The 13,566-nt window shown below is 36.6% G+C and overlaps 1 protein-coding gene across 1 annotated transcript in view; it reads left to right on the plus strand.

Moving 5' to 3' along the window:
* Positions 1-13,566, plus strand: part of MKL2 (MKL/myocardin-like 2) — a 42,014-nt gene that overhangs the window by 9,139 nt on the left and 19,309 nt on the right. The window contains 5 exon segments of the mRNA XM_008942053.1: positions 6,533-6,598; positions 9,032-9,087; positions 9,653-9,728; positions 10,758-10,919; positions 11,481-11,699. Of these exon segments, the coding sequence (XP_008940301.1) occupies positions 6,533-6,598; positions 9,032-9,087; positions 9,653-9,728; positions 10,758-10,919; positions 11,481-11,699 (579 nt within the window).

Below are 13,566 nucleotides of genomic sequence, written 5' to 3' on the forward strand. Positions count from 1 at the left end.
GAGGGAGAGGGAGAGGGAGAGGGAGAGGGAGAGGGAAAAAAAAACAATGCCAAATGCCACTCCCCCAAACACTAGAACAATTAGTATAGTATCACTTTGGCTATACCTCGCTGGGGGTTAGATTATTTTTTTTTTTTGGAAGCTGTGTCCTCCTATCTCTCTATATTAGATTTACCTCTTTCTGTGTTACTGATTGTTCTAGTAGTTTTCTGCTATATGTTTTATATGATAGGCAAAAGCTGCATTAGATTTAAGTACAGTAGATTTGAGCCAACCTGCACTCTATTCTATAGAGAGTTTTTCAGAGAAGTAAATCAGCAATTCTTTGCCAAAATCACAAAGCCGTAGTGCATTCTCACATTGTTCATTCTTGTCTTTTGAGTCCTTACTGAAAACTTGTGATTTAGTTTCCATGACTCCCATCTTCTATATCTTTCAGGCTGTTCTTTGAGCTGCTTTCTGTGGGTCCCCATTTCCTTCTGAGCTTTTCACTTTTTACCCACTTCAGGTTTATCTCCAGTATAAAGATACAAGTCTGTAACTTGTTTCTGCTCAGTTATAGTGCTCAGTCCATGTAACTACAATGACAATATAAAGGTCATTACCAACTGTAGTACGACCATCTGCTCTGACACCTAGCCCTGTAAGCCAAATATGCTCTTCAATTAGATGTAGCTGTGCAACTTATGTCCAGGTGTTTCCATTTCTTCCTTAGAAACATCTTTGCTTTTTACTGTTTGTCACTGGGGGGCTAAAAGTATTTTAGGTCCTTACGTCTTTTACTGAGATACAAATATTAACTTTTCCCAGTCTATCTGCTTTGGAAAAGCAAGAGGTTTTTTTAAGCTTTTAAAAATAATATATTAATTTTTTTTTTAATTCACAATTACTTCCTATTTAGAAACTTTCTTTTCTTTAATAATGCATGCAACTGTTCAATATTTATTTTGTAAACACCAAACTTTTTTTTAACCTTCTTAATTTAAGAGTTGTTTGCAAAAGCAAACATTTGTTTTTCATCCAACTTTGTTTAACCTCCTTGCTCTGGTCAAGTCAAAATCTTCAATGCTTACCTTCTTATACCATCTTTCTAACTATGAGTCATCTCTTCTGTTGTCTTCCCCCTGCGGTGTTTTCCTATTAGTCGTGCTACAGGCTGTCCTTTTCTTTACTATGTAGTATATGTTCCCAGTATTTAATAAGTTAGTAACTGCACGTTCTATGTCTTCTATATCACTGGTTTTTTTCAGTCCTCCCACAGTTTTTATTACTTGTCCTGATACATACAGGACAACTTCAAAGTCATGCCTTATTTGCTTCATGATGCCACGTTAGGTTAACAGATGATGGGTAGAGCAAGACAATAACTTTTTGTTAGTTATAGATTTGCTAAAGTATGCCAAAGCTTCACTTCCTGTGGTTATGGTTTATGTGCAGGCACATTCTTACTGTTCATCTCATCCTTCTGCTATAGTCCACTGCATATTCTCTTCCAAGACTGTACATTGTTTAGGGTACGGATCAGGTTTTATTCTGCAAAGCTTAAGCCAAATATCTGATCATAATATCATAGATATAATGCATTCATAAATTATGGAGCAGTACTTCCCATCATCTACATTTGGAATTAATGATCATTAAAGAATTAGTTGAAACCAGCTAGAAAATAACAGATAAGCTGCCTACATTCTGACTGCTATTTTTTACTGAAATAGATCTATTTTAGACTCCCTCCCCCATTTCCTGGGTGAATCCCATGTATCATGACTGTGGCCAAGCAGCACTGATTTTCAGGAACTGACAGAAAATGCATCAGCCACAAACATAAGTGACACAACCAGTGTTTTTACAGTGCTGGTGCTTCTGTGGTGTAGAACTGTGTGCAAGTGTGATGTCAGCAGAAGGCACAGCCTCTCCTTTCTGACTCACATCACACCAGAGAGCACAAGCAGGGAGCTGCAGGAATTGCATCACACTGAACAAGTCAATAACAGTGTGCTCACAGTGTACAAAGTGTTTTCCTCTCTGGACACACAGGATATGCTCCTGACACATCCATGCTACTAGGACTGGTGAAAAAGGGTTCAAAACATGATCTTGACACAGAAACTTTGGTACACTGTTTTTTTAAGAGTTTGTGTTTGTGGAGTGGTGGGTTGGTTCATTTGTTTTTTCCCCAAGAGAAATTTCAGCAGCTTCATGTACCTCAGGCTGACAATTTAAAAAGTATAACTTAGAGGAATACAGGAGAATATGCATTAGAAGTGCTGGAGTAGTTTTTCAGCTGACTTGTATTGGAAAATTGCAGTGTGAGTCCTTTCTATTTGTTCTCCCACAAACTTGCCAATGAAAACAAAATGCAATAATTGCTAAATGCTGAACTGATGGGATGTTTAGACTGTCCGGTCCAACTGTATGACCTAACAGCAAACATTGCCAAAAAGAAGTCTGATATTTTTCATAAGAAAGATGAAAAGCCTTGGTCTGAGAGTCATGTCAATGTCTGGATCTGGGAAAGCCAGATCTCTCTAATAAATTTCTTGCTCTGTAACAAATTTCTGACAAAACTCTGCCTCTTTACATGCAATTTCAACAGCTACTGATTTCTTAAATGACACACTGTCAACCTATTTTTAACTGCATAAAGTCTTTGCACATCACATTTGAGATGGCAGTGATACTATTTTAGAATGTTAAATAACTCTGATAAGATGAAGAAGTTATCTGTTGTCTGTAGTAGTTTTTTTTTTTGAAAGAGTAGATGGTATATGCACTTCCTAGAAGGTAATTTTCCCATTTAGCCTGCTGTCCAAATTGGTAAATTAGTGAGGGCTTTCAAATTGTTATCAACTCTGTAAAACAGTTTCATCATTCTATAGTGTGAAGGCTGATTTGAAAGTTGTTTACCTTTCCCACTTCTGGTTACTAATATTTGAAAGCACCATACTAGCGTTGCTTAGGAAGCCATAGCTGAACCAGCTACACCTACAAAATGGGTTTGTGACAAAGCTCAGTAATAATGAAAATCCTGAGTACAAAGCATATTAGAAATGAGAACTATCATGTACCACAAATGCACTCTTTGTTTTTTTAACAGATGACTTGCCTATCATGTGTTGGTAGATAACCCACATCAGTAATAACATTAATTACATACTGTAATATTACCAGCATTCACTTGTTGATCCACTGTGTCACAGGTGATGGAATTGAAAGAAATACTAATTCAGACTTACTTACTGTCTGGTGATGTCTGTCAGCATAACTGATGTTGGAGCAGGTCATTTTTCTTGAAAACCTTGAGCCTGTAATGAAGAGGCATATGTGTAAAAAAACTGCATTGTAACTAGGTAAAAGATTTGGTAGACACATTTGTAGTGTCTTGAGTGTTCCAAGAAAGCCAAATTTAAGGACAGTGTGAACTCAGACCAAACAGCTGTATAGCATGGGTGAGATCCCTGCCCAGAGCAGAACATGCTTTTCAACCCTTTCCATGGCTTCCTAGCTGTGTAAAAGGAAGCACAGTTTGAGTGAAGAAAAGAAGAAAGTCAAGTTTAATCTTCTCCAAGTCAAAAATACTGAGTCTGAAATACAGTAGTCTTGCCATGCTGTTTATAAATTTTCTCTCACATCACTTGGATGGGTTAAACCTATTTAAGATTTTTAAAAGGATTGCCCATTTAGTTCTAAGAATAACTGAGAACTTTCTTAATTTCACAGTTGTAAGCAAAAGAATTCAAAGTAAGAATGTACCAGAGTTTTTTACTATCCTTTAAACAGCATACCAGTCAGTGAACTCCTCAGTGCTTTGTACTAGTGCAGGAGGAAATTGTTAGTAGTCCCAGGGGTAGAGGGTAGCATTGTAACATTATATTGTATGCTTAAAATGCATTTTTATTGAAATGTGCAGTTCTTTAATTTTTCTGCAGGAATGGGCCAAATCTTGACCCAATATATTATTTTTCTCAATTCACACTTAATTGTATAAAGCTTGTGGAACTTTAAAATGGGATGTACAGTTGCATAAATGTGCATTTGCACACTCTTATCTGCATTTCTTGGGGCAGATTAGACCAATTTGACTTAGAATCCTATGTGGTTTTGTGTGTAGATTTGAACTTTCTCCACACATGCTCAGAACATACTGGGAGTATGTCGTTACCTATACTTCACCATATGCCAAACCCAACCTAGAAGGAGCTGCTGAAAGGAGTGTGTAATGGCACCATTTGAGTTGGGTCAAGACTTCAGGGAGCACAAGTTTCCATCTACTAGTAAAAGACATTGTAAGAAGAGGTTGTGGCTTACCTAGAGCCACATGAAATGAAGGAAGACCAAAAATAAATCATTGAAACTTTTAAAAAATAATTTTTCAGTTAACTTTGTAATATAGTCATTTAATATTGCTTGGAAAATACAGGTATTTTCAAGTTTCCAGGGGAAGTCCATACATTTTTAATTCCTTTCCATCAGTTTACATTTTAGTGTTCTTCCTTTTGCATTCGCCCATCTCTGTCCTTTGTAATTCTTGTGTAACAATATTGTAAATTCTGAACAGAACTGCTGTGCAACAGCCCTGAAATGTTTGTATTTAAATTCTCTACATTTGTGTGACACAAGAAAATAATGTCCTTGTTTTCAGAACTTGCTATACCCGGTCTTAATGCTTTAGCCAGAAGAGTATCCTTCCTGCACTGTAGAACAGGAAATAAGCGTGTTCCTTTTAAATTCCAAAAACAATGAACTTTGTCCTTAGCCTGATTTTTAGAAATTAGTCATTAGTTCATGCATTAGTTTGTTTTGCTTCCTTACAAAATACAGTGGAAACAGCAAGTCATAATCACACTTCCCTAATAAGCTATCAAGGCAGAATTTAAGAACGTAAATATTACATCTTTAATATGTATTTTTATTGACCAAGCTTGTTGGTCATCTCTTGATCAAAAGATGAAATTTCATATGTGGGTAATGGCTATATGTGTCTAAGTAATGAAGCACCATAATAATCTGATACAGAAACATGAGGAAAGGAAAAACAGAAGAAACAAACAACTACTTTTTCTTCCCTGCTTTTTTTTTTCTTTCCCTGGGAGCATTTACAAAAAAGCCCTAATCTTTGAAAGTATGAAGCTTTTTATGTTTATGACCTCCTCCAGGTTTTGTGCTGTTCCTGGTATAGTATTTAATGTGTGTCATATTGGTTATACTTGCAGTAGCAATACGATGAGAACCATTGTATATTTTATTAAATATAATGAAACATAAGAAGTTAGCCATGAAACTGTAAACACTTGTTCCAGATTTTAGAGTATTTGATTCATTTGGTTCTTGAAATAATTATGGTAACACACCTCAATGAGAAAAACAGCATTTTGTGATGTTCAGAGGGAGGTTAAGGCCTATTCTGGATTCTGTCACTTTTTTGGTTTTTTAAATAAGCCAGGTAAAAGTCTGGCTTCTCTTCAGTTTCTTGTGTTTCAGGAAGATTTATTTAAATGTACAATAAGCCTTTACATTAAGGAAAAAAAAAAATTAAGGAAAAATGATCAACCAAAGACAGAATCATAGAATATTTGGGGTTGAAAGGGACCTTTAAAGGTCCCATGGGCAGGGACATCTTTGATGAGGTTGCTCAGAGCCCTGTCCAACCTGACCTAGAATGCTTCCAGGGATTGGGCATCAACCACCTCTCTGGGCAACCTGGGCCAGTGTTTCACCACCCCCACTGTAAAAAAATTACTTCCTTTTATCTAGTCTGAATATTCCCTCTTTCAATTTAAAACCATCACCCCTTGTCCTATGAGAACAGCCCCTGCTAACAAGTTTGTCCCCGTCTTTCTTATAGGCACCCTTTAAGTACTGAAAGGCCACAGTAAGGTCTCCCTGGAGCCTTCTCTTCTCCAGGCTGAACAACCCAACTCTCTCAGCCATTCTTCATAGCAGAGAGGTTCCAGCCCTCAGATCATTTCTCTGGCCTCCTCTGGGACACATACAGATTTTCTTTTAAAATGCTCTGCAAACATCAATCACTATTTCAGCAGTCACATAAGATTGTATTAAGACATGTCAGGTGGCTGTAGAACATTGTGTGTTCTAGTTTATGATATAAATTCTTTATACTTTGCTTTGTTTTCTTGAATCTATTATCTAAAAGTAATGTTATGAGAGGAAAAACACCCTAGACTTAGGTGTATACTTAACACCTGTTAGGAGGGCTAGCTGATAGGAGCAGTGGCTAGATGGATGAAACAGTCTCTCCATCAGATGTGACCTGAAAGCAGCAAACTCCAATATAATGAGGGTTTGGAAGCAATCCCTCCAAACTACGTTAATAGCAGTTTATCCCTGATGATGCGTGTCTTAAAAATTATTATCATATCTGAATACATATAGGAAAACTATTTCTAAAAATATTTCCTTGATATCTTTTGAATGTTTTTGGTTTTGAGGTTTTTGTTTGTTTGGTTTTTTACTTTCTGAGGAACAGTACGCCTGCATATTATATTAATGAATTAATGCTTTCTTTTGTCAGTACTTCAACTGAGGCTACAACAGAGACGGACACGAGAACAGCTAGTGGACCAGGGCATCATGCCACGTAAGTCTGATGTTATTTTTAGTAATTCATATTCTATACTGTATTATTATTAACAGAATATATAAAATAATGAAGATAAATATTTGTGATAATCATTAAAAATAACTATCACTTGAAAAGACTTGTGGGATTCTTTTGGGTAATCTAAATGAGCATGAAGTAAATTCATCACTCTCACCTAATATTTCAGTTGAAATAGCCATTGTGATGAAAACACAGAGATTTGCAGACATAGTCTGATTCTTCTTTTATTTTCTCTCTTTAAATTGTGACTGATCTTACTGAAGTAAATTGAACTATAGAAATAGTGGACATCAATAACAAAGCCAGCAGTCTTTAAAGAGTAGGACAGCAAGGACAAAACAAAAGGCAACAAAAACAAAGGACAGGTGGAAGCTGTGACTTATGTGCCAACAGATGCGTCTTTTGTGTCAAATCTCGCACGACGGTAGCCGTGATGCTGTGGGACGTGGGGCAGTAGATGCGCCTGGGTATCATGACCTGATGCAGAAGCTTCTCTGCCTCGCCCTTCTGTGTATGAACACATGCGAGGACCTGGGAAGAGGCTTTGCTTTTTTTGTTTGAGTATGGTAGTTTTTTAGATTGTTTTGGGTTTCTAGAAGTTCCTGATCAACATTACACATCTAGCAAACTGTCCAAATGGATGTAAAAGTTTTGTGTCCTCTTCCAAAACAAAGATTATAGAGTGGTAAGAATTCAAATAAGGTGTTTAGATGCTAACCTTGGAAGAATTAAGAAGCTGCTGATCACCTTAGTGTGAAGTGTCTCACTAAGCCAGCAACGTCACCAAGTTCATAATTACGGTTGGAGATGTACAATTTCAGGATTCTGCAAGGCTGAGCTTCAGACTCTGGCCTGGCTAGCTATCATCCTTGACAGCTGTGCGAGAACTTACCAGTTCTTTGGTAAACCATTTTATCTCTAACTCTGTTCTACCTCTGAATTTAATTGCAGATCATACTGCTTTGACAAGCAAATAAGGTCTGTAAATTTGGATATTTGTTACATCTGTATGCCTGAATTTACAGCTCTTGTATTTTGAAAGTAGGTAACTGGTATGCTTTATGCAATTTGGCTTCATTGCCAGAGTCCCTTTTCTCCTGTATTGTATTTCAGTCTGGTAGAGATGATGGTTGTTTCAGCAGCAGCACTTCTGACACCTAAGAGCAATGTAAGAATCACAAGAGAGTTCTCCTGAATATGGATATTTAGTGGCCTAGAATGCAACTGCAGTTAACTCTTTCCTTAAGAGATGTTCTGGTGTTCCTCCACATGGACTCCCAATGACTATGCTGATTTAGTATCTTCTAACAAGTCTTCTGACTTGTTTTGGAGCCCAGTGTGGCCTCAGAATGAGGGGTGCGCAGAAGACACTGAGAATCTCTGAGTGGACAGCGTGGGATGAGACTGGGCTCAAGACAACAGACGCAAGCTGACACAAGATTCAACTGTGAAAAGTGTTTTTTCTCAAAACAAACAAAACCCCCAGCCATTGAAAAAATACCAAAATTATGTCAAGTTGTTAGAAATATCCCAGTGGCACTGATGAGTTCTACTTTGAAAGCACACTATCTTAAATCTGTTCTCTTCTTGAAGGCTTCTGAGTTTGCAGCAGACTTCAGATTGCTTTGCTAAAGCATCTTCACCTTCCCAGGTCTGTACTGTTATCTTCAGGAACAAAATGACCTGTTTGTTTTTGACTGAAACCTGGGAAAAACTTCTAGACTGTCAAAAAGTGTTAAAGATTTTGTTTTGCAGTATCTTACCTCTGCCAGAAGTGTGGCAAATAAGGTAGATTATGCCTGCTGCCATTTCACTTCCTTTGAACAATCCAGTTGAGATGAAGCACTCTAGAATTCATAACATTTCTAGATGAATAGTGTTTTCTACTCTTTTGGCTATTCATCACCTAACCATCATTCTGTTTGCTAACCTGAATGTTTGGGACTTCTACAATTTTGGAGTTTTTTACATAATTAAAAAATAACATAGTCCTTATAGGACCCTACAGTTCTCTCTAGTAACAGCAAGTATGAAGTATAGAAACACAGTCCATAAAGTGGAATAAATAAAACTGTATTTTGGCATTCTGAACGTTACCTAGTAAAATGTCTATTGTGGAACAGTTTTGGTAAGTAGACCCTGGTGTACGTAGAAAAAAGTTAACTGTTACATGGTAGTATCTGTTAAAATCCAATATTCCAAGTATTCTGCATTGGAGCGTTGCTCATCTCTTACATGTATTCACATGTATTCACATGTAAGTGAATACAGCGAGCATGAGTCAAGCCTAAGCCTGGTCAGATGGCAACCCAACTCTGAGATGGCATTAAACACCTATGCACATGTACTGGTCAGATATTGCTTTGGAAATTGCTTCCTGTCAGTTTAACTCTTACTCTTGTTTCATAGCATTGAAAAGTCCAGCTGCATTCCATGAGCAGATAAAGAGCCTGGAGAGAGCCAGAGTAAGTCACTTCGTGTAAATTTGTTACTGACATCTGAAAATGGGTAGTCAGTTGTTGTGATACTAAATTCTCTGAGTACATGAAAAAGTTATGAATGTTAGAGTAATGACGTGCTTTTATCTCAGAAGAATGTATTGAAGTAAAATATTGGTGTCAAATCTGAGAAGAACTTCCTTAATCCTTCAGAGGTCAAGGTGAGGGAGATAAACTTATGGTCATAGTGTACTACGTAGCTACCTCCAGTTAAGGATGGGGTTAACTTGGGCAGATTATGCTGGTGCAGTATTTCTGTAGCAAATCTGACCTATTCTGAGTTTGGGTGGTGGGACGTGATCGAATTCAGGAATGTTCCAAACTCGTTTTGGAAAGACAAAAATTGATTAGCACTATTAACTGATAGTAAACCAAAGCAAAGCAAACCCCTCTACTGCCCATGGTCTAACAGTGATGTCCACCTATCTGAATGCAACTGCAAATATTCATTGCTAGGACAGCAGTGATTTATTGAACTACTTGGATTTTTCAGTGAAACAGTAGTTAATGCTATTTCCTCATTTCTTTAAAGACTGAAAATTTTTTGAAGCATAAGATTCGCAGCAGACCGGACCGGTCTGAGCTGGTCAGAATGCACATCCTTGAAGGTATGTACCCAGCTGTATGTGCCTTTTCAGCTGCTATTAGAAATAACTTTTGGTATGCACTCAGTTTTCTGACTGAATTAGGCTTTAATATGAATTATTTCTAAAGGTTTATGTGCTCTATTTCTCTACTTCTACAGGGTCTGTTTTAATCTGTATTCTAAATCTGTATAAGAGATATTTCTATGGCAGTGAAAGTATTCTCAACTGTGTATTTATTTGCAATTGCATATTGTCTTTATTCTATCGTGGTAATTACACAACGGTGTAGGTACATGTAGTGTCTATAACACTTCAGTTTCTATTTATACCCTAACATAACCTGACAACCTCATACTTTCTCCCTCCATTCCCTCCCCCAAACAATCTTTAATGAACTTGACTTTTATCCTGCCTTATCTTCCTTGTTGCTCAGGTAATTTGAAACAATGGTCTTTTTACAAATGGGCCTGTATCACTGTGTTTCACCATAATCTTACCAAATACAGAAATTACCAAATAACCATAATCTAAGTCAATTTAATAGCCATTAGTTTTCGAAACATGCATTTGCATGCTAAACCTGAGAGATTCCATACTGACTGTCTCCATATTTTCATTGAAATACAAGTTCGAAAACCCAAATTTATGCCAGAAGCTATTTTTTAAATCTGTGTCAAGAGAGAATTCAAAAATCACTGGGTTAATTAAACCTTTGCCATAGTTCACACTGGTAAACCATTAGAGCAGACTGTAATTAGCGTTTGTTGGTTTATATTCCCTGCTTTATTGTTGGACATTATACAGATGTTTACCAGAAGTATTACTGCTGTTAAAAAAGGTTATATTTCTAGAAAAACCTGATTATGAAGATGCAGTACATCTACTCATGTAACCCTATTTTTGGTTACTAACTTGAGAATTTTCAGAATGATACTTGCCTGCGCTTGATAAATATGGAGTGGTTATTGCAAACAGAAGACAATGTTGTTAGTCATGAAGTTGGAGAAAAGATGGAACAGACTGTTTCTTTGAATCGATGTGCCTTTTCAGAGACCTTTGCAGAGCCTTCACTACAAGCCACTCAGATGAAACTGAAGAGAGCTCGGCTGGCAGATGATCTGAATGAGAAGATTGCCCAGAGGCCTGGCCCTATGGAATTAGTAGAAAAAAATATTCTTCCTGTAGACTCCAGCGTTAAAGAAGCTATTATAGGCAAGTAGAAGTCCCACAGCTTCTGTCTGTTTTCTGTATGGCATTCTGGGAAGTAATGATTTAACTCTTGATAGTAAAGTTCACTAGAATAAAACATGAAGTTACTATTTACACTTTGAGCTTCTGAGTCCTAAACTCTGTCATAGTTTAATTAAAGATATCCTATTTTTATTTGAAACTCTGTTAGAATTATATAGTTAAAGTATAATACTGTCTTCGAAAAGACTGGTTTCTTAATAAAAATTATTACAAAATAGTCAAACGTGTGGCCATTACTCAATGTCAGAGGTGTCTGTGTGCTCCATCTATGTTGAACATATCTTTTAATCTTTTATTAAATTAAATTCTGCTATGCACTTAAGTTTTATTGATTCTTTGAGTATGATTTAATATGACAGTCATTATATTATAAACATAATAAATACTTAGGTACCATAAGTTTAGACTGTGCTGAAAACTAATCATTTTCCAGCAATTATCTAATTCTGCCACCAATGTCTAAGTTTAATTTGTGCAATTAAAAAGAAATTTGTTTTGCTTATTTCTTTGTAAACATTCTAGCAGTTGGACAAGAGAATTATCCTCAAGCTTTGGATGATTATTCGTTTGATGAAGACAGTAGTGATGCTTTATCACCAGATCAACCAGCCAGCCAAGAATCCCAGGGTTAAGCAGCTTCCCCTGCTGAGCCAAAAAAGAGTGACTCACCATCACCAGTAACACCAAGTGCTACTACATCAACACAGGTACAGTTTTTAAGTGTTGAAACAAAACCAGTCTGTTTTTTGGACTGGCACTATAGAAATGGGGCACAGTTTCACATGGGATGAACACGCTTGCTGCTGCAGAGGACTGTCTGGGACTCAGCTCTCTGTTTGGGAGCTTGCAGTGTAGAACTGTTCAGCTGTTAGCAATGATGAAATTCCCATAGGCTGCAGTAAAGCCATGGATTCACTGAAATTCATTATGGCCCACAGAAGACCTACAGCTTTCCCAGAAGTTGTTTAAAACAGCGTATCCATGGTTCACTCCAGCTGTTTCTGATTACTTAGTGGCTGTTTTCATTCTGGGCAAGGTCTTGAACTCCTTTAGAATTAAACTTAACTGAAACAACAACAGTTGACGTCAGTTGTATTATCTCCAGAAAAGCCCATTAAAAATAATGTTTCCCACATAATTTAAATGTTTTTCTCCTGTAGTTTTAAAATACCACCTAAGGAATTTACTATTTAAAAAAATATATAACCTTTATATTAATTTTTCTATGAGGTTTGTAGTATTTTCTCAAGTTACTTACAAAGAAAGTAACTAAGTTGTCTTTATATTAGAGCATTTAAATGCATGAGGAGTTAAAAGAACAGATTTGACTGAAAACACTTGACTGCTTTCACAAGAGTTGCAAAAATGAGTTTTGAAAGACAATTCTTTACAACAATTTAATTTTGTGATTTGAAATGGACAGTAGTATCACCTACCCTATCTTTAAATACATTATAAACATACTGATGCAAAATAAATTGCCAAAACAGTTATGAAACAAACATTACGTGCTAGAAATTAATTTCCCTTATCTTCTGTTAGCTATTGAAAACATGGGTTTATATGCATAATCATACAATTAGCTGGATGCTTTCTAGAATATTGTTGTACAGTCCTTTCTCCACAGGTCTTTGTCTTCACCTTTGAGTTATTCAGTAACTTCATTCATTAACAAGATATATGTATTTATTTAAAGGTTACTATGTTTAGCTTAAATAGGTTGTTGATGTTTTCTGTCATACCTCAACCAGTAGTTTTAAACTTAAGCCCAGTTAAGAGGAGAAGGCTTTGCTTTTAACTAGATCTCTGCAGCGTTCATGGAAAAAAGACAGACTCAAGTTAAGGCTCCAGTGGAGGAGAAGGCGAGCAAAGTCATCATACATTGTCTGAGAGCAACTAGCTTGAAGAGTCAGGAAACTCCAAACTAGCCAGGTTTAACAGTACTGATTAAGAGCTTGTTCATTTGAGACTGACAGGGCTAAGTAGTAAGTGATAAATTGTGCTTCTGTTCAGTTACACTTGCCTAGAGGAGCCATTAGTTTGTGTTGGTGTTGAAGAGTAACAAAAGTTTTGCCTTGTATCAATGCCGAGTCAGCTGTCGATGCTGCATTTCTGCATGTCTGCTGAGCAGTTGTGCATGTTAGAAAAAAGTCCTTGCTTCTCAGCTACGGTTCCTCCCACTGAGCCCATTCATAAATGAAAGCAGCCATATTACCCATATTAGCACGTAAATAAATCATTTAGTGTAAAGACATGGGTTTGCATCACAGTATTTTTTTCTATATATATGAAGTGACTTACAAATGACATCAATTTAATAATCCTGCACTCAGCCTTGTGTGCTTAGTATCAATATGCCATGCATGTAAGCAGACGTGGAAGCATATAAGCAAACACACAAAAATTACATTACCAAAATTGCTTTAATAGATGAAACATTTTTTATTAATTTGAGCAGTATCCCTTAAGCAAAAAAACGTGAATTTGATAGAAATTCAAAAGCTTTAGCACTTTAACTTGTTTCATTTCATGCAAGTCTGTACTTGGTTAAAAGCAAGTTCTTTTAGCCCGTATAACACAAACATCAAAATACGTTACTTTGAAAGAA

Source organism: Merops nubicus, unplaced genomic scaffold, assembly GCF_000691845.1.
Source record: "Merops nubicus isolate BGI_N331 unplaced genomic scaffold, ASM69184v1 scaffold51446, whole genome shotgun sequence".
Classification (NCBI taxonomy): domain Eukaryota; kingdom Metazoa; phylum Chordata; class Aves; order Coraciiformes; family Meropidae; genus Merops; species Merops nubicus.